We start from the raw sequence: 25,850 nt of genomic DNA, 5'->3' as shown, positions 1-25,850 counted from the left end.
CTTCTATATTTTTAGGATTTTTTACACATTTTAAATACAGACCTTGTAAAACACAAACATGTAAACACATATTTCCAAACAGATAATCAATCACAAAAGCTCCTTCATTAATATATATTGCCTCAATCTACAATATTATGGTAAGATTAATTCAATATAATATTCAATATTACAACAAAATCAACAGATTCCTGGAGGTGCTTGTGTTACTATCCTTTTATGCGGAGGTTGTGAAAATAGGAGAATCCGTCAAGTTTTATCATATTATTGATATAAAAAGATAAAAGTGAAAGAATTCACGATGTGTGGTGCTGTGCATAGACTGGTTTGCTTAACTGACAGAAATATGCCTAGGAGAAGAGGTTACTACCTTAGGTGAAATGAGTGAAAGCAGATGAATGAAATTTTTATCACTGTTCTGGTTTAACCATCATTACAGTATTAGGGCTATTTGAATAGTGTATGTTCATTACTTAGAAGATTTTTAAAGGAGTCTGTACGTATTATATTTAATTGCTAAGTATATTGAGTATCTAAAATATTTGCTTTTTTTCTGTTGTGCTAATTGGTACACAACAAAATGCAAGTTAGGTACCCTTTGACTTACTGTAGCTAAGTATGTATTTACATTTGTATGTGTAGATTACACTAATTTGCCAAAGTACTACAAATAATTTGTGTTGATCATCTTGCTAATTTAGTTTATTTTTCACATTTTGCCTTTTTAAAAAGACTTTTTTATATCTAAAGCTTCTATTCTTTAGATTAAGTGGAAATGCATTAAAACAAGAAATATACTACACAAAAGGGAGTCTGTGAGCTCTCTCAATAGCATTTTCTGTTGGTAATCATAAGAAAAAATTTCATTCCACTTTTATCACTCATTCTGAAGATTGATAATGTAGTTGAGAAACATTACTTATGCTATGTGCTTATTATTTCTGCTGCTCTCAACGTGAAGCATAGCATATGTTTTTGTGAAGAATGTCAGTACTTGATTATAATCATAGCTGCAATCTCGTTTGATAGGCAATTTCACTTTGGAGAATAGGTGTAAGATTTTGAGTATTTTCAGTGTAAATCAGGTCAATCCCATCAGAGAATATAGAGTATGTGAATGATGAATAGCATTTATTCCATCATGTTATTAAAATACAGAAAACTTTTTCCAACCAAAAGATTGATTTTGTGCTTCAGCTTGTTTAAGATTGTGTATAAATTCTGCATGTCCTGGTAAGACATGGTCACAGCCTTGTTCAGAATCTGAAATATATTGGATGATTAATAAATATTGGTGGAATGATACACATCTGTATGGTCTGTTGGAGTGTTCTGTTTAGGAAAAACTGCTTCCTTCATATGGGTCTATAGTTTTATTCATCAGGTATAGATGGTAGTGTGTTTAAATGCAGAAAATAACATTAGCAAGGAAACCACTGAGGTGGAGCCTATTCCGCCCACGCATCCCAGACATTAAAACACGTTATAAAGCTACATTAACTAAAGTTCTATATGGTAGGTGTAGGTTTTATTTTCCTCATTCTACCAGAGATGGAATAAAGGCTTCAGCAGTTGAAACCACTTTCCCAATGTGAGTAGGGGACCAAAATTCATGTTCAGTTTTTCTGACTCCAGAGCTCCACTGAAAAAGCCCTGATACTTTTAGGTCATATGTCTTTATTTTCTTCTTCTTTTTTTTTTTAAAGATAAGTATCCATATTTATCCCATTAGTAAAAATGTTTTTATAATTTACCTTTTGAGTAGCATTATGAATTAATGGCTCCCCAGACTCAACATGTCCAAATAATACTCAATCGGAACTAAATAGTATGAGCTCCTTTAAATGGACTGGACTCCTTTGTTCTTTTGCTGTCATCCCTGCTAATTTTAAGTGATTTTGATTTCTGGCCACCAGATATTCCATTTTGATTCTTCCCATCCTAAGATATAAAATCAGCAACCTTATATGGAGTACAGATATAGGGAATATTAGTATTAAATAAAAGGCTTCCAACCCTTTAGTATTAAAGAAAGGCTAGATGACTTTTCTGTAATACTAATATTTTTCTTATTTTTAAGACTTTTTTTAAGAGCAGTTTTAGATTAACAACAAAATTAAGAGAAATGTACAGACATTTCCCCCATTGTGTTCTGATGCCCTGCTCCTACACATGGATAGCCTCCCCATTATCAATATCCCCCAAATGTGCATTTGTTACAATTGATGAACCTAAACTGACATGTTATCACCCACAATCTCTAGTTTATATTAGAGTTCACTCTTAGTGTTGTACATGCTGTGGGCTTGGAAAAATGTATAATGAAATTCATCCACCATTATTATCATGTAGAGTATTTTTACTGCTTTAAAAATTCTCTGTTCTCTGCCTGTTCCTCCATCCCTCCTTGCTAACTGCTGGCAACCACTGACTTCTTACTGTCTCCATAGTTTTTCCCTTTTTAGAATGTCATATAATATAGTTGGAATTACACAGGATGCACCATTTTCATATGGGATTCTTTCATGTAGTAATATGCATTTAAGTTTCCTCTATGTCTTTTTGTGGCTTGGTATCTCATTTATTTTTAGTGCTGAATAATATTCCATTGTCTGGATGTACCACAGTTTATCCATTTACCTACTAAAGAACCTCTTGGTTGCTTCCAAGTTTTGGCAGTTATGAATAAGCTGTTATGAACATACATGTGAAGGTTTTTGTGTAGACATGTTTTTGACTCATTTGGGCAAATACCAATAAGTGCAATTGCTGGGTTATATTGTAAAGTATGTTCAGTTTGTTTTCCAACAACCCCATTAAAAAGTGGGCAAAGGACATGAACAGACACATTTCAAAAGAAGGCATACATGTAGCCAACAAACATAGTTTTAAAAAAGCTCAGCATCACTGATCTTAGAGAAATGCAGATCAAAACTACAATGAGCTATCATCTCACACCAGTCAGAATGGCTATTATCGGAAATAAAAAAATAACAGATGTTGGCGAGGTTGTGGAGCAAAAGGAACACTTATACACTGCTAGTGTGAGCCTAAATTAGTTCAACCACTGTGGAGAGTAGTGTGTCAATTCCTCAATACCTAAAAACAGAAATTCTATTTGACCCAAAGGAATATAAATCATTCTATCATAAAGACACATGCACACATATGTTCACTGCAGCACTATTCATAAGAGCAAAGACATGGAATCAAACTAAATGCCCACCAATGATAGACTGGATAAAGAAAATCTCATACACATATATCATGGAATACTATGCAGCCATAGAAAGAGTGAGATTATGTCCTTTGCAGGAACATGGATGGAGCTGGAGGCCATTCTCCTGAGCAAACCAAAGCAGTAACAGAAAACCAAATACTGCATTCTCTCATTTGTAAGTGGGAGCTAAATGATGAGAACACATAAAGGGAAACAACAGACACTGCTGCCTAATGGGAGCGGAGGGTGGGAGGAGGGAGAGGTTCAGGAAAATAATGAATGGGTACTAGGCTTAATACCTGGTGACAAAATAATCTATATAACAAACCCTCATGACACAAGTTTACCTGTATAACAAACATGAACAGGTACCCCGACTTAAAAGTTTTTATTTTTTATTTATTTATATTTATTATTATTATTATTTTTTGTTATTTAGTTTTTATTTCATAATCATAAACTTAACTCTGCAATCCAGCTAGGCATGGGAGAGAACAAGGAAAACATGGAACCCAAAGGGAACTGCAGCGAGAGCACAAAGATTCTAGGATACTGCGAGCAAATGGGGTAGAGGGGTGCTCTCCTGAGCTACAGAAGGAATGGTCTGGTGGTTAAGATAAAACACAAGTCAAACTTATTCGAGTTGTCCACAGTCAGCAATGGTGATCTTCTTGCTGGTCTTGCCATTCTTGGACCCAAAGCGCTCCATGGCCTCCACAATATTCATGTCTTCTTTCACTTTGCCAAAGACCACATGCTTGCCATCCAACCACTCAGTCATGGCAGTGCAGATGAAAAACTGGGAACCATTTGTGTTGGGTCCAGCATTTGCCATGAACAAGATGCCAGGACCTGTATGCTTTAGGATGAAGTTCTCATCTTCAAATTTCTCCCCATAGATGGACTTGCCACCAGTGCCATTATGGCGTGTGAAGTCACCACCCTGACACATAAACCCTGGAATAATTCTGTGAAAGCAGGAACCCTTATAACCAAATCCTTTCTCTCCAGTGCTCAGAGCACGAAAATTTTCTGCTGTCTTTGGAACCTTGTCTGCAAACAGCTCGAAGGAGACGCGGCCCAAGGGCTCGCCATCGACGGCAATGTCGAAGAACACGATAGGGTTGACCATGTCTAGTAGTGCAGCAATTTCCTCGGCAGCAGCGTCTGCAAAGCCAAAAGTTTTTAAAATAATTGTTTTGTTTTAAAAATTTGAATTAAAACAATTTTAAATATTCAGTTGACAAATAAAGAATGTATATATTAAAGGTATACAATGTGATGATTTTATATACATGTGCATTGTGTAATTATTACTCCAATCATATTAATTAACATATCCATTACCATCTATGTTGTACATTGGATCCCCAGAGCTTGTTTATCTTATAACTGAAAGTTTGCCCCCATTGGTCAACATCTCCCCATTTCCCACACCCTCTCATCCTTGCCAACTGCTGCTTCACTCTGTTTTTATGATTTATGTCAAATCGAAACTGTTTGATTTTACATATAAGTGATATCATATTGTATTTGTCTTTCTGTGTCTGGCTGATTTCACTTAGCAAAATGCCCTCCAGGTTCATCCACAAATGGCAAGATGTCCTTCATTTCTTATGGCTGAATACGATTCTATTGTAAGCAGTTGTATATATACATATATATGACCATTTCTTTATTCATTCATTCATTTACAGACACTTAGGTAGTTGCCGTGTTTTGGCTATTGTGATAATGATGGAATGAATGTGGGAGTGCAGATGTCTCTTTGAGTTACTTAGTTCCTTCAGATATAAATTCAGAAGTGGAATTGCTAGATCTTGTGATAGTTATATATTTAATTTTTGAGGAATCTCCCCACTTTTTTTCATAATGACTGTATCAATTTACATTCCTACCAACAGTGTGCAAAAGTTTCATTTTCTCCACATCCTCTCAAATACATATTATCTCTTGTCTTTTTAATAATATCCATCCTAACAAGTCTGAGGTAATATCTCATTGTGGTTTTGAGTTGTATTTCCCTTGATGATCAGTGCTATTGAAGATCTTTTGATGCACTATTGGCCTTTTGTGTGTTTTCTTTTCAGAAGTGTCTATTCAGGACCTTTACTTATTTTTAATTGGATTATTGTTATTATTATATTGTTATTGAGTGGTGTGAGTTCCCACTATATTTTGGATATTAACCCCATATTGAATACGTGGTCTGCAAATATTTTCTCCCATTCTTCCTGTGTGTTGCCTTTTCATTTTGTTGGTTGTTTGCTTTGCAGAAGATTTTTAGTTTGATGTAGTCCCACTTAAATCTTTTTGCTTTTGTTCCTTGTGCTTTTGGTGTCATCCAAAAAGACATTGTCGAGACCAATGTCAAGAATCTTTTACCCACTGTTTTCTTCTAGGAGTTTTATAGTTTCAGGTATTACAGTTATGTCTTTTATCCATTTCAAATTAATTTTTTGTGAGTGATGTAGATAAAGGTCCAATTTTATTTTATTTTTGTATGTAAATATTCAGTTTTCCCAGCACCATTTATTGAAGAGACTATTCTTTCCCCATTGTGCTTTTATCGAATATTAGTTGACTGTATATGTGTGAGTTTATTCCTGGGCTCTTAATTCTATTCCAATGGTGTTTATATATGTTTTTATACTAGTACTATACTGTTTTGATTGCTATAGCTTTGTAATATACTTTGAAATCAGGAAGTGTGATCCCTCCAGTTTTGTTCTTAAGATTGTTTGGCTATTTGTGGTCTTTTGTGGTTTTGTATGAATGTTAGAATTGTTTTTTCTATTTCTTTGAAGAATATTGTTAGAATTTTGACATAGATTGTTTTGACTCTGTAGATCACTTTGGGTAATACAGACATTTAACAGTACTAATTATTTTGATCCATGAACATCAGGGTACTTTTTTATTTGTTTGTGTCTTCAATTTTTTTCATCAATGCCTTGTAATTTTTAATGTAACCACAGATCTTTCAAATCTGTGGTTAAATTTGTTTCTAAGTGGTTTATATTTTTGATGCTCATATACATTGCATTGTTTTTTTTTCAGATAGTTTGTTGTTAGCATATAGAAATGCAACTGATTTTTATAATTTGGGTTTGTATCCTGCAACTTTATTGAATTTGTTTATTAGTTCTAATAGGTTTTTGGTTGAGTCTTTGAGTTTTCTATGCATAATATTATATAATCTGCAAACAGAGAAAATTTTACTTAACTAACTACTCTTTTTATTTATACAACACATCCACATTGTGGTTATGTATTTTTGTGATTTTTTTTTTTTTGGTTAATAATTGTCAGTTCTGAGATGTGAGCCCTGTGAGGAGGGCAGGGATCCTCACCATTCTATTACCAATTCCTAGCACAGTACCTGGCACATAGTAGGCTCTTTAAGAGACTCAAAATGTAAGGAAGGAATAATTGAAGAGTACTTGGGATTTGTGATGAGGAGAAGATAGCCTTGAAAATAAAGGGGAAGGCTGGGCACAGTGGCTCACACCTGTAATCCCAGCACCTTGGGAGGTCAAGGCAGGTGCATTGCCTGAACTCAGGAGTTTGAGACCAGCCTGAGCAACATGGTGAAACCCCATCTTTACAAAAAGTACAAAAAACTAGCTGAATGGGGTGGCACACACCTGTGATTCCAGTTACTCTGGAGGCTGAGTTGGGAAGATCACCTGAGCTAGGGAGGTCAAGGCTGCAGTGAGCCATGATTGCACAACTGCACTCCAGCCTGGGTGACAGAGTGAGACATTCCTCAAATTTTTTTCAAAAAAGAAAGAAACAAAGGGGAGATAAGAGAGAGAGAAAGAGAAAGAGAGAGAGAGAAAGAGAAAGAGAGAGAAAGGAAGTGAATGAGAGAGAAAGACTATGTCTTCCTTGAAGACAAGGAGGAGAAGAAATGAGTGGAAAAACATGATGAGATTCAGGTGAATGAAGAAGTTTGCCAGGTGGTCTCATCTCAGTTTCCCCAGAGTAGTAGAAAGTGTATGGATTTGGTAGTTATATAAAATTGGATTTGAATCCTACATCTTCTCTTTTAAGGGGATTATTAGACAACTTACTTAATCGTGCTTACTCTCGGTTTTCACATGTATAAATTAATGATGATAATATGCCACAAAATGGTTGGTAATGATTAAATAAGACAACAAAAGCAGCATTGCATGGTAGTTATAGCATGGAACTGGAAGTCGACAGATTTGGACAGACTCTTCCCTCTGCTACTTATTAGCTGAGTGATCCTGGGCAAGCTACTTAAAGTCTTTAATTTTGAAAAGAAGTGGTAGGAAGAAAAATGAGGAATGAAATTTATTAATCAAATAAATTATAAGATATCCAGAAAGAGATAAAAATATAGAGGGTGATATTAGTACAGATATATTTGTTTATAGCTATGGGCCAGAATTCAAACACAGGCTATCTGCTTCTAAGACCTGGGTTCTAAATTTCTAGCTATACTTACTCTTTTAAACAAAATAATCTAACAGAAGAATATGGAGTTGGGACTCTTAATTACATTAAAATAATGTTCTGTCAGCAATCAAAGTATTAAGGAGGTAAGTATACATTGAGTGGAACTTTAAAAAAGGAAAAATATTTTCTATTTCAATGGAGTGGCATCCTGAAAAAAACAACATTGATTGTCTTTCATGGGATTAATGCCATGAAACACACTGAAATACTGTTTTAACATAGCTATGGTGCATCAGAAGAGGTAAAAATTTATTTCAGTTGGTCTTAAACAAATCCAGTGCCATTTCACAGGACATTCGATTTACTTTAAAAAATTCTTGGCTTTTTATTGATTCGGTGACAAAGTCAGTGAAACCTTAATAAGATGGAATAGTAGGACAATTGTTTTAGGCAAAATCAAGAGCCCTGCCTATAGGTATCAGATGTCAGAACAGACAATGATTTGAGTTCAGATGAGCTTGAAGAATCAGAAATCTTAAAGGTCAAGCATGTAAAATTCCAAATGCTGAGATAGTTTGAGGAATGACCCTGTAGAGCAGAAACTAGAGTGAACTTAATTCTACAATACAGGCCATTTGATAACATGAAATCATAGCCAGAACACGTAAAATCACAGCAGTTTTTTCTTCCAGTACTTACAACAAACAGATTTGAAATGTAATCAGCTTTTCCTATTGTCACAATGCTGGAGACACATTGACTGCTTCTATCACATCTTCTAATTGCATTAGAGCAATTAAAGAGTAATTATATTGCTTGCATAGTCTTTTCTTAATGATGCCTCACTGGAGGTACATTTCCAAAAAAGGTTTTAAATGGTTTAATTTTTTTTTTTTTTTTGAGATGGTGTCTTGCTTGCTCTGTAGCCTAGGCTGGAGTGCACTGGCGTGATCTCAGCTTACTGCAACTTCCGCCTCCTGGGTCCTGGTTCAAGCAATTCTCCTGCCTCAGCCTCCCGAGTAGCTGGGATTACAGAAACGCGCTACCATGCCCAGCTAATTTTTGTATTTTTACTAGAGATGGGATTTCACCATGTTGGCCAAGCTGGTCTTGCACTCCTGACCTCGTAATCTGCCCGCCTCGACCTCCCAAAATGCTGGGATTACAGGCGTGAGCCACCACGCCCGGCCTAAATGGTTTAATTTTTGTTATGAAACATTGGAGTGGAAAGTCTATACTAAATGAGCGAGCCAAAGAAAGATGTGGTAAAAGTGGCAAATGAAATAAAGGGGAAGACTTAGATGAATGAAGCCTTAACTGATGGCCAAGCCCATGGTAGGGATTATGGTTTCATCAAAAATAATATCTACTTGGTAAAGAAAATGTTAACTTTGCTTTTTATACAGTTAATTTCCTTTCATGTTGTTTTTTTAATTTTTTTTTTCCATGTAAGATGGAAAAATGGAGAGACTCAATCGAGGAATTGAAAAACAGGAAGAAAAGGCCGGGTGTGGTGGCTCCTGCCTGTAATCCCAGTGCTTTGGGAGGCCGAGGCAGGTGGATCACATGGTCAAGAGATTGAGACCATCCTGGCAAACATGGTGAAACCCTGTCTCTACTAAAAATACAAAAATTAGCTAGACGTGGTGACGCTTGCCTGTTGTCCCAGCTACTTGGGAGGCTGAGGCAGGGAGAATCGCTTGAACTTGGGAGGCAGAGGTTGCAGTGAGCCGAGATCGCGCCACTGCACTCAAGCCTGGTGACAGAGCGACACTTTGTCTAAAAAAAAAAAAAGACAGAAAGAAAGAATAGGAAGAAAAGAGTCAGGAAAGTAAGAATTCTCCTGCATGCTTTTAAGATATTTAACCAATTTTATATCAGATCTATATTCTAGTTTACATTTTACATTTTATAAGGGGCCTTCAAAAAGTTCATGAAGAATGTGTATTAAAAAAAAACTATGCATGAATTTCAACATTTTTCTCCACCAAAATAAATTCATACGAACTTGTTTTAACATGTCTGAATGGGATTTAGTTTGAGGCACTAAGAAAGATAAAACATCAGTTTGAAGAACCTCTATCAGCAATGTGAATTCTGATAAAAATGAAGCAAGAACAAATATTAAATATGTGGTGAAGATGGGGCAAAAGAATGGTGAAATCATTGATGCTTTATAAAAGGTTTATAGGGACAATGCCTCAAAGAAATCAGCAGTTTACAAGTAGATAACTCATTTTAGTAAGGGATGAGATGATGTCAAAGATGAAGCTCAAGGTGGCAGACCATCCACATCAATTTGTGAGGAAAAAATTAATCTTGTTCATGTCTTAATTGAAAAGGACTGTTAATAGCACAAACAATAGCCAACAACATAGACATCTCAATCGCTTCAGCTTATGCAGTTATGACTAAAATATTAAAGTTGAGCCAACTTTCTACTTGATGAGTGTCAAAAATGTTGCTCCCAGAGAAGCTGCAGATAAGAGCAGAGCTTTCAGCAGAAATTTTTTAAGCAATTGATATCAAGATCCTAAAGCATTTCTCCAAAGAAATGTAAAAGGAGGTAGAACATGGCTTTACCAGGACGATCCCTAAGGCACAGCACAGTCAAACGATAGCTACAAGAAGTGGAAGTAATCCAGTCAAAGCAAAATTGGACCAGTCAAGAGCAAAGGTCGTGGCAATAGTGTTTGGGATTCTCAAGACATTTTGTCTGTTAATTTGCTGGGAGGCCAAAGAATGATAACTACTTATTATAATAGTGTTTTAAGAGAGTTGGCCAAAGCGTTAGCAGAAAAATGCCCATGAAAGCTTCACCAGAGAGTCCTTCTCCACCACAATAATACTCGTGCTTATTCCTCTTGTTAAACAAGAGCAATTTTCAAGAGTTTGCATGGGAAATTATTAGGCATCCATGTTACAGTCCCAATTTGGCTCCTTCTGACTCCTTTTTGTTTCCTAATCTTAAAAAAATTGTAAAGAGCATCTATTTTTCTTCAGTTAATAATGTAAAAAAGACTGCATTGACATAGATAAATTCCCAGAAGCTTCAGTTCTTTAGAGGTGGACTAAATAGCTGGTATCATCACTTGCATAAATTTCTTGAACTTGATGGAGCTTATGTTGAGAAATTAAGTTTATAGTTTTTATTTTTATATTTTAACTCCAGTTTTTACGTGAACTTTTTGGAGTCCCCTCACATTTTATAGTAAGAGAACATTACATAGTACCATTTTTTAAAAAAATTGTTTTAAAATTATTTCTTTTTCTATAATAATTTTCTCTTCCTAGCTTGACTCTACAGTTGTGACTTTTTTGTTTTTTGTTTTTTTTTTGAGATGGAGTCTCACTCTGTTGCCCAGGCTGGAGTGCAGTGGCCAGATCTCAGCTCCTGCCTCAGCCTCCCGAGTAGCTGGGACTACAGGCGCCCACCACCTCACTCGGCTAGTTTTTTTTGGTATATTTTTAGTAGAGATGGGGTTTCACTGTGTTAGCTAGGATGGTCTCGATCTCCTGACCTCGTGATCCACCCGTCTCGGCCTCCCAAAGTGCTGGGATTACAGGCATGAGCCACCGCGCCCGGCCCAGTTGTGACTTTTAAAATTGTATCCTGGCTACTTTCAATCCCCAAATATTTATCAGAATGTAATGTAACACAATGATCAGTATAAGATTTTATATATAAACACACACATATACTTACTTATTTACATACATACACACCTCTATCTATATAAAATACATATACACATCTATAATCTTATACATAAGAGTATACACTAGGAAGATCTTATATCTTCACACAGTGTGTTTGTGTGTAGATTCACACTCAGACTTTCACACTCTGAAGATCATTATGTGATTGCATTTCATGTTAAGGGTTCTTCTGAGAGCTTTTATTCTACACTATCTCTTTCTTCAATTCTCACATTATGCCTAATCTTGGAAAGACTTCCTCTCTTGGAGTATTTTAATAAAAGACCCTTAGAGCAGCATATACCCTCCATCTTTTCTTACAAGGCTTTAGATTATCTTGACTCCTATTACCTAAAGATACGTCTAATGGAAACCTTTAAAGTACCATGTCAAGTTCTAATAGCTGGAAATAGCTGGAAGTTATAATAGATCAACAGGAAGAAGCAGTTTTATGTTTTAAATTAAATAATTAAAATTCAGAATTTACTTTGATATGTTAGTGTTAAAGTTAACTAAAGTTTATGATTTAAAGTGAGACATAATGAAAATAGTATTAAATCTGGTATTGAAAGACCTGGATACTTATCTGAACGTCATTATTTATTTGCTCTATGACCTTGGGTAAGACAGCCTTTCAGCCTTACTCATCAGCTGAAATGTGTGGTTATTAATACCTTGCTGCCTACTTCCTCATGGTGCTATCAGGATGAGATACATGAAAATATTGTGTAAACAGTGCAGTCTGTAAAAGTTACTATTGTAAATAACAGTTAATATGCTCCAGTCAGTGTATTAAGCACTTATATCATTCTTTCAACAGTTTTACAACACAGGCAATATTAATATTCTGTTTATAGGTCAAGAGGTTGAGGCTCAGCAAGTGTAAGATATCTGCATGAGGGGAAAAGGTAAGATCTGAATCCAGGTCTGTCTGAGGCTAGAACAAATCCTCACAATTGCATCACTTTCATTAGTTATCAGAATAATAATCACTACATAGCATTATGTGTGAACCAGTCGAGGCAGTAAAAACACAGTTCTCTTCATTATCACATGTGAATTTTAAATGCAAAAACAAAATAACATCTGTTTTTCATAAAAGTGAAATGCCATGGAGTGCTAACCATACAAATGTTTTCTTCTCTTAGAATTTAATTGTCCTGAATCCACTCACAGTGACTGAGGAGGAAATAAGACCATCACTAGAGAAACGACTCGAAGCCATTATCAGTGGGGCTGCTCTGCTGGCAGATTCTTCATGCACGAGGGACTTCCACCGGGAGCGGATTATTGCAGAATGCAACGCCATTCGCCAGGCTCTTCAGGATCTGCTTTCAGAGTACATGAACAATGTAGGTGACTTGTTTGCCCTCCCATCCCTAGCCCCTCTTCCCTTGTGCTTTGAATATATGCTGAGATACTTTCCATGTACAAAACAGGATAAATTACAAATGAGTATGTGATTTTACATGGGTTGGTTTTCTAAGTGAGTTCTGCTTGGTTATTTTTGGGGAACAACAACCCTGGGAATTTCTAGGGATGAAGTCAGAACCAGAGGGGTATTTACAGGTGACTGTTTTATTTGTGGAAGTATCTCAGTATTAGTTGAAGAAGGAAATGAGGATTGGAGAAAGGAAACTAGAGTTGCACATAAATTTAAGAGATATAAAGAAGATAGAGGGGCAGATTGCTCAGGATTAAGTTGATGAATAATGAAAGGCCATTAGAAGTTAGTATTCAATAAAAGTGATATTACAGGGGTCATGAGCTATGTGTGAAGGTGTGTAAAGAGCCCATTCTGGTTGTTATTTTTGTTGTTGTTGTTGTTTTATGGAGATAGACTGTGTCTTGCTCTGTTGCCCAGGCTCAAGTGCAGTTGGGCGATCACAGCTAATGGCAACGTCGAACTCCTGGGCTCACAGGGTCCTTCTACCTCAGCCTCCCAAGTAGCTGGGACTACAGGTGTGTTACCATGCTCAGCTAACTTTTGTAGTTTTTGTAGAGATGGGGTTTTGCCATAATGCCCAGACTGATCTCGAACTCCTGGGCTCAAGTGACCTTCCCACCTTGGCGTCCCAAAGTGCTGGGATTACAGGTACCCACACAGTTTTGGCAGCTGCTAATCTTTTTCAGATGTGACAGTGTCTAGTTTTTGTTTTTTGTTTTTTTTTGAAGTTTTAGCTATCACTCAGAAATATTGAAAATGTCTAAATTTAAGGCAAAAATATTTGTTTCAAAATCCATTTTGTTTCATTGTATGCATACATATATATATGTGAAATATATATCTCTTCTCTATGGAATGTCTATAGCTATTGTTGCCCTCAAATCTTGGTAACATTTATAAAGTGAAGAGAAAAATCTTGAATATATTGTCAATTATATGTTGATTATGAATCCTTAAATAATAGAGCTAAACAAAATGAAAGTTATAATAGGAATATTTTGTTCATCTGCATTATTATAAATGGAAGAATTCAAGACTCATGTAGGTATGTTTTCAGAATGATTAGTTACAAAGCGTATGACTTTTTGGGTATGAATTTAAGATATTTGAGATTGTTCAATGTAAGTACTTTGTGTGAATAACTGAAATGCACTAAAATTATTTGGTGCATTTTGAGGACCCTTCAACACATTTGATGTATCTTCATACTCTTAATATTTGATGACTTTGGTTCCTGACCAGAAATCTCTCACCTGTCAATAAATCAAAGTTGTAAGGTAGATTTCTTTAATAAGAAAATTTTAGTAATGTCACATCCTGCCAGAATTCCCAAAGCTAGAATATCCCCAATTTTAGCATATAATATATTCTTAAAGATTTTTCAAGGTAATTCATCAATCATAAAAAACTCAGAAGATAATATTGTATTGGAATGCCTTCTCCCATGATCTGTAAACTATTACAATTATTATTCTCATCTTCACAGATAAAATACTGTAAAGTTATAGATACATTTATTTTCTCTAGAAATTATAAAGTTATAAGTTCAATTTATCTAAAATGGATAAATAGAAAGTTATTTTATTCTTTATAGATACAAATTCAGATATACACACATGTGCACACTTACCCACATACATAAGTAAGGTTGGCCATGTAATTTGTGGGGCCTAGTGCAAAGTGAAAATGTCAGGCTTCTTGTTCAAAAAGCAGGGGAATGGAACTGTAGCTTTCTTACACAGTCTCTCGTGACCTATGAAAGGTTATTTTTATTTGCTATTTAATGTTAGATTTCTAGAGTATAGAGGTACTTACAAAGTGATTGCAGACCCTCACAGACGTCTGTGGCCCCACCAGATGACCCTGACCTACCCCAGGGTGTGCCAAGGCCCCCACAAGGAATAAAGGGCGGCAGTAATCACTGGGTGGGAGAACAGGTGTCTGAGGAACTATCCCAGGAAGTCACTTGGAGGTAGGACTGCATATGAACCGAGACATGTGCTTCACTGCCGCATTGGACTACACAGATTCAAAGATAAAATTGTTAAAAATTTCAAGAGTGTGGTAGTATAGCATGAAAACCCAGGCCTGGGACCCTGTCTAAAGTTGGGATCCTGTGTGCAGTAGCAGGCCCCTGAAACTGGCCATGTATATAATAAACACATATCACATCAAAATAGTGGTGATTTTATGGTTTTCTTAAACTAAGCAAATTGAACTGAGCTAATGAATATTGGAATTAAGTAGCAGGAACCAACCTGGAAAACTGTGGAGTGTATTATCAGATCTCATCCCCAGGTTTACTGTCACTCCAGGTTTCTATCACAAATACTGCTTCTTTATAGCTGTTGCATCATTTTTACTGAAAGGGAATGCATTTTTCTGGAACTAGCTGAACTCAAACCTTGCTCAGCATTTGCTCAAGGACTTGGGATGGCTCTAGCACTTAAGTCCTCATCTTTCTACTTTAAGGAATACCGTGTCTCCTTTGGTGGACCCAGTTGTTTTTCAGATCAGTCAGTAGCTTTTGTAATTGAGCTGTGCTGATGGAGTAAATGCTTGATGATAAGCACAAAAACTGAAAGTGATTAATTCATCAAAACCTGTGAGTCTTTTAGCTGAAGGAGACTTCAGAGATTGGCTTAAATTTTGCAAGTCTGTTGCCTCCAGCCAGAGCAGTTCAGCAGTGAGAAATGAATGCAGCTTATGTTTGTCTCAGGCTCAGTCCACACAACCATCACTCCTCTGAGTCTAAATAACTTCACTTCCTTAAAACAGATCAGCAAGTCTTGATCGTTTTCTACAATGGAATTTCGACATTCAATAAGTTCAACGTCTTGTCACATTAAGAAGAAATTAGTAATAAATGAGACCAGATGGGTCTATAACGGACAAAACAGACAACCACTTAACACTATTGATTATGTATGTGTATCTGGAATTGGTGGGTTGTTGGTCTCACTGGCTTCAAGAATGAAGCCGTGGACGCTCGCGGTGAGTGTTACAGTTCTTAAACACGGTGTGTCCGGCATTTGTTCCTTCAGACGTTTAGATGTGTCTAGAGCTACTTCCTTCTGGTGGGTTCGTGGTCTCGCTGTCAGGAGTGAAGCTGCAGACCTTCACGGTGAGTGTTACAGCTCTTAAAGGCAGCGTGTCTGGAGTTGTTTGTTCTTCCCAGTGGGTTCGTGGTCTCACTGGCTTCAGGAGTGAAGCTGCAGACCTTCGCGGTGAGTGTTACAGCTGCCTATTACAGCTCATAAAGGCAGCGTGGACTCAAAGAGTGAGTAGTGGCAAGATTTATTGCAAAGAGTGAAAGAACAAAGCTTCCACAGTGTGGAAGCGGACCCCAGCAGGTTACTGCTAGCTGGCTTGGGCAGCCTGCTTTTATTCCCTTATCTGGCCACACCCACATCCTGCTGATTTGTCCATTTTACAGAGAGTTGATTGGTCTATTTTACAGAGAGCTGATTGGTCCGGTTTGACAGAGTGCTGATTGGTGTTTACATTCCTTGTGCTAGACACAGAGTGCTGGACACAAAAGTTCCCCAAGTCCCCACTAGGTTAGCTTGATACAGAGTGTTGATTGGTGCACATACAATCCTCCAGCTAGATATAAAAGTTCTCCAAGTCCCCATCCAGCTCAGGAGCCCAGTGGCTTCACCTAGTGGATCCTGCACCAGGGCTGCAGGCGGAACTGCCCGCCAGTCCCGAACCCTGCCAGGCAGGGAGGCAGCTAACGCCCCGCGAGAATTTGAGTGCAGTGCCAGCCCGCCTAGCCTGTGCCCGCCCCCACACCCATGCCCGGGGGACTCACACTGGCCTGTGAGCACCCTGCTTGCAGCGGCGGTTCCGCTGGTGGCTCTCCCTCCACACTTCCCTGCAAGCAGAGGGAGGTGGGTCCGGCCTCAGCCAGCCCAGAGAGGGGCTCCCATGGTGCCATGGTGGACTGAAGGGCTTCTCAAGCGCTGCCAGGTGGTCGCGGAGGCTGAGGAGGCGCTGAGAGTGAGGGCTGCTAGCACATTGTCACTTCTCATATGTTTGCCCTAATATATACTGTCCTGTGAAATTTATGAGTGGATACATGTGTATGTATGCTTGGTTAGTTTTCTATTGCTGCTGTAACAAATTACCATACACTTAGTGTCTTAAACCACACAAATTTAAATCTTTCAGCTCTGTAATCAAAAGTCTGACCTGGGCCTCACTGGAGTAAAAATCAAAGTGTTGGAGGAATGCCTTGTTTTCTGGAGTCTCTAGGGAAGAGTCCATTGTTTTTGCCTTTTCCAGTTTCTAGAGGTCACCCTCATTCCTTGACTCATGGTCCTCTGCCTCCAGCTTGTAAGGCAGCAAGGTCACGTTTCTCTGACCCTGTTTCCAACCTCATCTCTCTTTCTCTGACCACACTTTGGAAAAATTCTCTTCTTTTTAGGACTCATGTGATTAGTGGGACCCACCCAGATTATCCAGGATAATCCTCCCATCTGAAGAACCTTAACCTTAATTACATCTGCAAAATTCCTCTTGCCATGTCAGGTAACATATTCACAGATTCTGGGAATTTTAATGTGGACATCTCTGGGAGACTCACAACATTACATCAATGCTAGTCTTCCCTAGTGTTTTCTGTGGAATCATTATCAGTGCTTTTGTTTCAAATCCATTATGGACAGCATCCCTCACACACTTTAAGCTCTATGCAGGCAGATCATATGTCTGTTTTGTTTAGTTTTATCCCAAGCCCCAGGCACAGTGCGTGGCATTTAGAAAAAGCTGAATTGTATTTTTGAATGAAAGAATGAATGAAATGATTGCATACTGTATATGCCATATAATGGAGAAACAATCTCTCTGACATTAATTGAAATGAGTTTCAAATATCTACTAAATTTATACAATAGACTGCCTGTTATAAAAGGTCTTATTTTGCAAAGCATTAAGTCTCTTCTGAAAATCAATGTAAATATCCAGAAATAATTTTTTTATTTTAATCTCTGCATTTGGATCCACATCCAGCCATATTCTAGAACAGGATTTTTATTCATTAAAAATACACTCCAGAAAACATTTAGGATCAGAGAAAATATACCTTTTGACTTTTAAAACTTAAGGATATATATTTCTAAGATACTTCTGCTGATTTTGTTATATCTCTATGATTGGTTAGCCCTAGTTCATATTCTCTGATGTATAACATAATTAAGGATTTGCTTTTCATAAATGGGCAGAGCAACGAGGCCCTGTGAAAAAGGAATGATCTTCAGGAAATCAACAATTTTTACATGGTGATCTTTCTGAAATTGGTGAAAATACGATGGTAGGTAGTCAGCCATCATGTCTGAGTTCTAAGGTTACACCAAGCATGAATATTTTTCTGGGAGTGGGTTGAAATCATATTGTTATAGGTGGGTTGGATGTGTTACACAGGTGATGTATAATTATTAGTAAAGTTAATATTCAGGTGATACATGACTGTAGGGCATTATTAGAATTGAGTGAGAGATAATGTTGCTAGAGTAAACAAGTCAGGCATGAACTCCATGCAGGAACGAATTTGCATTTCTGGACCCTCATCCACCCACTTTTTTCTTCTCTTGATGTTTTCTGTGGAAGCACATTGTTGGTTCTCATTACATATTTGTTGAGTGAATAAAGAATCAAATGGACTAGCTTTGTTATTCAGAAACCTATTTTATTGTGTGTCTTGAGTTTAATGCATTCCATGTCTTGGGAAATTCTGAAAATTCATATAAAGACTGCATGCAAAGATACATTATGGGATTTTTCCTTTCGTATAGGACCTCCATCCCACTCCTGAAAATGCATTTTGGAAATGATTCCAGCCTTAATTAATTAATTTATTTTTATTTCTTATGATTATAAGGTGAAACAGTTGGGAGGAACTATATGCAATGACTTTTTGAATACAAGGGACAGGTTGGAATTAAAATCCTAAAAATGTAAAGGCAACTTTCAGCCTGTGTTTTTTCTTCCCTCCCTCCCTCCCTCCCTCCCTCCCTTCATACCTTCTTTTTTCTGTTTGGCATGGACTGCATATGAGAATTGTCATTATCAGCTCAAGTGTAGTGTACTAAATGCTTTACATTTTTATATTCTTCACAGTTTTCATTATTCTGTATTGGTAGCTGATTTTTGAGTGGTTGATTTGGTTGGAGACAATGTTTTTCAGTTTATAGATATCTAGATAACTTAAGAGAAATAAATAGTATCCTATATAGGTCTGTGCAGGAGTAGATATGCCCCAAACAGAGATATCAACCAAGGTTAGATTGATCAGAACATGAAATCAAAGTCCAAGAAGATATAAAGGAATCATCAAAATGAAAGAGGCTGGATTCAGATATTGAAACTGGAATATAGGAGCTGATAATTCAACACACTGGGAGTTGAGAGAAATAATAAATAGTGGGGATCTGGTTAAGCTGGCAATAATGTTTTTTTTCTTTGTTTTCTTTTCTCTGCCTAAATTAAGGACTAGATATTGGACAAGTATTTAAATATGTGAATTGTTTTGGAGATAAAACAAATGTATTGTTTCAGCTGTTATTTTTCTGAGTTGTTCTGGTTCTAGTCTTATTCCTTTACTAAATGTTCCTTAATTCTCTGGATGACTGTTAAGTAATGATTCCAAATCCTTCCTGACAAGTTAAATTTGGTGTCATGTAAATCTGGCATAGAATGCCCACTTGGGGTTTAAGAGGAGCTTGTGCACTGCTCATTGGGGAAAAGGAAGCATCTGGGTTCCCCTGTTGAATAAATAGACTATTCTCATAGATCTCTTCTTTGTGCTCTAATGTACTAATCTCTCTTGGTAATCAAAATTAATAGTGAGAATTCTACAGAAATGCAAGCTATATGATCGCAGAACTAGTAAGAAAAGCTGAAATAATAAAAAGTAGACAGCCATTTTTTTTTTAATAAAAGTGAAACCAATCAGATAGAGCCAGAGTACAGGAAGAGAATGAAATAATTTTTGTAAAATAAAAATAACTATAAAGTAATGGAGAATATTCCAAAGTGTCAAGACTTAAGACTTGCAGAGAGCAATCAATACCCAGGTGAAATGCAGAGAGCAATACAGAGGTGAAAGTTCCTAAAGGTTACATCCTCTTGGCCAGAGAGCCTAAAGGCTGAGAGCCCTTTGTCTTTTGCCTTCTGGCAGAGGCAGCCATGATTTTTAATATGTGTGGAGCAGGTCAGTCATTCACTTTGTAGATCGTTCCAACTGATCCTTTCCCATGAAGTAGGTTCCTTTACTCCCTAGTGTTTAGGCATTCCTCATATATTAGAAGTTCCTGCTATGGTTTTTTAACATTAAACTTTACTCAAAGTTGTTACATAAAAATAAAACTAGGTCAAATGGTAGAAATGACAGAAATACAGTAAGAATCAAGAATCCTTGCATGAAGTATTAGTTCTAACTTGGACAAAATATAAGGGTTCTGAGCCTTGCATAGTTCCTAGGTAGCCGATAGTAGAATGAAGAGTGATTGTTGTTTTAGATCAGGTACACTAGAACAGACTCAAAAGTAAATCTGAGTACAAAAAAGTTTTGTTGGGACATTCTTTCAGAAAATAAACATGTAAGGAAGTGAGAAAGGCAGATTGCAGAGAAGCCAGCTTACAATGGAAGTCTTAGCTGTCCTATGGGGAGTGTTGGAGCTGGGATGGCCTTTCAGAATTGTCTCATCTTGAAACAGGGGAATGGACCCTTAGAATTCCTGCAACTGTCGATCATTGATGGCATATCATCCTAGGAGCTGTGTAACTTTGAATGAGGCAGATCCTTCAACTGAGGACTGTTCCCAGTGAGGAAGAGATGTGAGCCATCACAGCTGGTATTTCTAGCTGAAAAGGGAATCCCTTATAAAGGGAATATGGGTGAAGCACCACATTATTCACTGCAACAGTTAATAGCAAAAATCAAAAGGTTGTTTTTATAGCCGTTGAACAATGAAATATTATCCTGTGTTAGCAACTGTAGTCAGCATATTTGGCTTCACAGAGAATTTAATTTACTATTGATAATGTTTAGAAAATTATTATCAGAAACATGTAATTTGTTATCCAAACCAGGATACTTTTTTTTTTTGGAGATGGGGTCTGGTTCTGTCACCCAGGCTGGAGTGCAGTGATGTAATCTTGGCTCACTGCAACCTCCGCCTCGTGGGTTCAAGTGGTTCTCCTGCCTCAGCCTTTTGAGTAGCTGTGACTACAGGTGTGCACCACCACAGCTTGCTAATTTTTGTATTTTTTAGTAGAGACAGGGTTTCACCACTTTGGCCAAGCTGTCTTGAACTCCTGACCTCAGATGATCTACCTGCCTTGGCCTCCCAAAGTGCTGGGGTTACAGGTGTGAGCCACCACGCCTGACCAAAACTGGGTTACTTCTGAGAGACAAAGATTCATAAAATGGTCAACAGACCTTACTTGATCTACAAAAGGCATCTCAAGCAAACTGAGAGGTATGGCCACCTAGAAACTATGCGACTATATGACTATAGTGTGTGTGTGTAATATATATATATACACACACACATATATATTTATTTATACATATGTGTATATAATAAATACAAGAATACATATGATGGATTTTGAGAGAGATTTAACACATTTTACTGACAGATTCTGTATGGGCTATAACAGATAGCTAAACTGTAAAATTTAAATTAAAATGCTCTTGGTGTTACTGTAATTTCTAGTTACATAATTCTTATATAAACACAGTGCTAAGTAGTGGTTCAAAGTAGAAACAATTGCTTTCCTAGTTCTCAAGGAGAATCAGACAAACAAGTATGTGAAATGGAACATGATAAAAACTGTAATACGGGTGAATGCTAAGTAGTATAAGAGTGCCAAGTAGTAAGTGGTTAACTCCCCTGGGATGGATCAGGCTTCAGAGGAGAGAAAGCTCTTAAGCTGGCTTTTGAAGGAGAAGTAGGTACTTATCAGACAATTGAAGGAGTTGGAAATTCCAGAAAGGGGTAAGAGCCTGTGCAAAGGCACATAGCAGGAATCACATAGGTTGTTTGCTGTGGGAAATATATGAAGTTCAGTTTGGAGGAAGTGTAGAGGGAAGAAAGAAAGGAAGGATATGAGACTAAGTATTGGCCGTTAGTTTGCAAATGTGTTTCTTTTAAATATTTGATAAACTCCCAATTTCTTTCCTTCTAAAACAAGCTGAATTTTTATTTTTGCCTATTTTCTTTCCATATTAATCAGTTATGAGTTCTTCATATCATCTTGGCTGCCTTATATTCATAAATCAATTTCGATTGAAATATATTAAATTTTTTTTTTTTTTGGCAGGGTCTTGCTCTCTTACCCAGGCTGCTAGAGGGCAGTGATGTGATCACAGCTTGCTGCAGCTTTGACCTTCCAGGCTCAAGCCATCCTTCCACTACAGCCTCCTAAGTAGCTGGGACTACAGGTGTGCACTACTAGGCCTGGTCAATTTTTTTTTTTTTTTTTTTTTTTTTGAGACAGTTTCACTCTTGTTGCCCAGACTGGACTGCAGTGGCATGATGTCCACTCACCGCAACCTCCGCGTCCCAGGTTTAAGCAGTTCTCCTGCCTCAGCCTCCTGAGTAGCTGGGATTACAGGCATGCGCCACCATGCCCAGCTAATTTTGTATTTTTAGTAGAGATAGGGTTTCTCCATGTTGGTCAGGGTGGTCTCGAACTCCCAACCTCAGGTGATCCACCTGTCTCGGCCTCCCAAAAATGCTGGGATGACAGGCATGAGCCACTGCACCTGGCCTAGAAATACCAAAATATTTACTTTGAATATGCTTATATGTGTCACATAAGATTTAGCATGAAGCAATTAAAATGCCTGAAGACCATTTAATGGTACAAAAACCATGACCTTTTGTGTTACTATATACTGGAAAATATGATTTAGTTTATTTTATTAGCCAGCACTGTCTTATGGAAATATTATGCAAACTACAATAATATGTGAGCCAAACAGATAATTTTAAATTTCTAGTAGCTACATGCAGTAGAAGGACCAGGTGAAATTATAGTTAAGTCAGTGTATGAAAAATATCATCATTTCAACATGCAATCAATATAAACATCAGAATGAGGTATCTTACTTCTGTTTTAGTTATAAGTCTTTGAAATTTGATGTGTATTTTACATTTATAGTATATCTGAACTAACCATATTTCGCGTTCAATAGCGACATGTGGCCAGTGGCTGTCATGGTAGACAGCATAGCACTATGCAGGAGTGCCTTCTCCATCATAGGGTTTGTGTTTTTTTTTAAACCTTTTTTAAGATTCAGGGGTACATGTGAAGGTTTATTACATAGGTAAACTTGTGTCATGGGAGTTTGTTGTATGGATTATTTCATCACCTAAGTATTAAGCCTAGTACCCAGTAGTTACCTTTTCTCCTCCTCTCCCTTTTCCCACCCTCCACCCTCAAGAAGAGCCCAGTGTTTACCGTTTTCTTCTTTGTGTTGATAAGTTCTTGTCATTTAGCTCCCTCTTATAAGTGAGAATAAGTGGTATTTGGTTTTCCGTTTCTGTGTTAGTTTACTAAGAATAATAGCCTCCAGCTCCATTCATGTTTCCACAAAAGACGCAAACTCGTTATTTTTTATAGCTGCATAGAATTCCATGGTGAGTATGTGCCTCATTTTCTTCATCAAATCTGTCATTGATGAGCATTTAGGTTGATTCCATGTTTTTGCTATTGTGAAAAGTGCTGCAGTGAGCATTCGTGTGCATGTGTCTTTATGATAGAATGATTTATATTCCTTTGAGTATGTACCCTGAAGTGGGATTGCTGGGTGAAATGGCAGTTCTGCTTTTAGCTCTTTGGGGAATTACCATACTGCTTTCTATAATGGCTGAATTAACTTACACTACTACCAACAGTGTATAAGTGCTTCCTTTTCTCTGCAACCTTGCCAGCATCTGTTATTTTTTGACTTTTTAGTTATAGCCATTTTGACTGGTGTGAGATGGTATCTCATTGTGGTTTTGATTTGCATTTCTTTAATGATCAGTGATATTGAGCTTTTCTTTGTATGCTAGTTGGCCACATGTATGTCTTCTTTTGAAAAGTGTGTTCATGTCCTTTGCCCACTTTTTAATGGGGTTTTCTTTTGTCAATTTGTTTGTCTCTTATAGATGCTTAAATAAGTTTCTTATATGAGACCTTTGTCAGATGCATAGTTTGCAAATATTTTCTCCCGTCTATAGGTTGTCTAGTTACTCTGTTGATAGTTTCCTTTGCTGTGTGGAAGCTCATAAGTTTAGTCAAATTTTACTTTTGTTGCGATTGCTTTTGGTGTCTTTGTCCTGACATCTTTGCCCATTCCTATGTCCAGGATGGTATTTTCTAGGTTTTCTTCCAGTGTTTTTATAGTTTTAGATTTTACATTTAAGTCTTCAATTCATCTTGACTTGATTTTTGTATGTGGTGTAAGGAAGGGATCCAGAGTCAATCATCTGCACATGGCTAGCCAATTATCCCAGCATCATTTATTGAATAGAGAGTCTTTTCCCAATTGTTATTTTTTGTCAGCTTTGTCAAAAGATCAGATGGTCATAGATGTGTGGCCTTATTTCTGGGCCTCTCTTCTGTTCCATTGGTCTACGTGTCTTTTTTTGTACCAGTACCGTGCTGTTTTGGTAACTGTGTTCTGTAGTATAGTTTTTAGTTGGGTAACATGATGCCTCCACCCTTGCTCTTTTTGCTTAGGATTGCCTTGGCTATTCAGGCTCATTTTGGTTCCAAATGAATTTTAAAGTTGTTTTCTCTAGTTCTGTAAAGAATGTCATTGGTAGTTTGATAGGAATAGCATTGAATCTGTACATTGCTTTGGGCAGTATGGCCATTTTAATGATACTGATTCTTCCTGTCTATGAGCATGTGATATTTTTCCATTTGTTTGTATCTTCACTGATTTCTTTGAGCAGCATTTTGTAATTCTTGTTATAGAGATCTTTCACCTTTCTGGTAAGCTGTGTTTGTAAGTATTTTAGTCTTTTTGTGGCAATTGTGAATCAGATTGCCTTTCTGATTTTTCTCTCAGTTTGGCTGTTACTGATGTGTAGGAATGATAGTGATTTTCGTAAGTTAATTTTGTTTACGAAAATTTTGCTAAAGTTGTTTATCAGCTGAAGGGACTTTTGGGCTAAGACTATGGGTATGAGGTTTTCTAGATATAGAATCATGTCATCTGCAAACAGAGATAGTTTGACTTCCTGTCTTCCTATTTGGATGCACTTTATTTCTTTCTCTTGCCTAATTGCTTTGGCTTAGACTTCTAATATGATGTTGAATAGAAGTGGCAAGAGAACATTCTTGTCTTGCACCAGTTTTCAAGGGAGAATGCTTGCAGCTTTTGCCCATTCAGTATAATGTTGGCTGTAGGTTTGTCATAGATGGCTCTTATTATTTTGATGTATGTTCCTTCAACACTTAGTTTATTGGAAGTTTTTTTTTTAACATGAACTGTCATTGAATTTTATCAAAAGCCTTTTCTGTGGCTATTGAGATAATAGTGGTTTTTGTCTTTAGTTCTTTTTGTGCGATGGATCATATTTATTGCTTTGTGTGTGTTGAACCAACCTTTCATTCTGGGGATGAAGCCTACTTGATCATGGTGGATTATCTTTTTGATGTGATGCTGGATTTGGTTTCAGTATTTTGTTGAGGGCTTTTGTCTTGATATTCATCAAGGATATTGCTCTGAAGTTTTCTTTTTTTTGTTGTGCCTCTGCTAGGTTTTGGTATCCAGATGCTGGCCTTGTAGAATGAGTGGGGAAAAGCTTCTCCTCCTTAATTTTATGGAGTAGTCTTTGTAGGAATGGTACCAGCTCTTCTTTGTAAGTCTGGTATTAATAGGATTTGGCTACATCATGGTGTTTTTAATGTCCGATAACCTTTTTTTATTTTGAGATGGAGTCTCACTCACTCTGTTGCCTAGGCTGGAGTGCAGTGACGCCATCTCAGCTTACTGCAACTCTGGGCTCCCAGTTCAAGCAATTCTCTTGCCTCAGCCTCCCGAGTAGC

The 25,850-nt window shown here is 37.2% G+C and overlaps 1 protein-coding gene and 1 pseudogene across 3 annotated transcripts in view; one reads left to right on the top strand and one right to left on the bottom strand.

Annotated features, from left to right (window-relative positions):
* Positions 1-25,850, top strand: part of CTNNA3 (catenin alpha 3) — a 1,813,915-nt gene that overhangs the window by 514,706 nt on the left and 1,273,359 nt on the right. For 2 of the 3 annotated variants that reach the window (XM_023205116.1, XM_023205115.1), the window contains exon 7: positions 12,496-12,699. In XM_023205116.1, coding sequence (XP_023060884.1) covers positions 12,496-12,699 — 204 coding nt within the window. Of the gene's footprint in view, positions 1-12,495; positions 12,700-16,967; positions 17,052-25,850 lie in introns of those variants that run through there. The other variant, XM_023205118.1, reaches the window with a different exon arrangement.
* On the bottom strand, positions 3,763-4,352 carry LOC111537948 (annotated as a pseudogene).

The sequence above is a fragment of the Piliocolobus tephrosceles genome, chromosome 9 (genome assembly GCF_002776525.5).
Source record: "Piliocolobus tephrosceles isolate RC106 chromosome 9, ASM277652v3, whole genome shotgun sequence".
NCBI classification, from domain to species: domain Eukaryota; kingdom Metazoa; phylum Chordata; class Mammalia; order Primates; family Cercopithecidae; genus Piliocolobus; species Piliocolobus tephrosceles.
The sequence above is the reverse complement of the archived record's forward strand: the minus strand, read 5'-3'. Positions and strand labels throughout refer to the sequence as shown.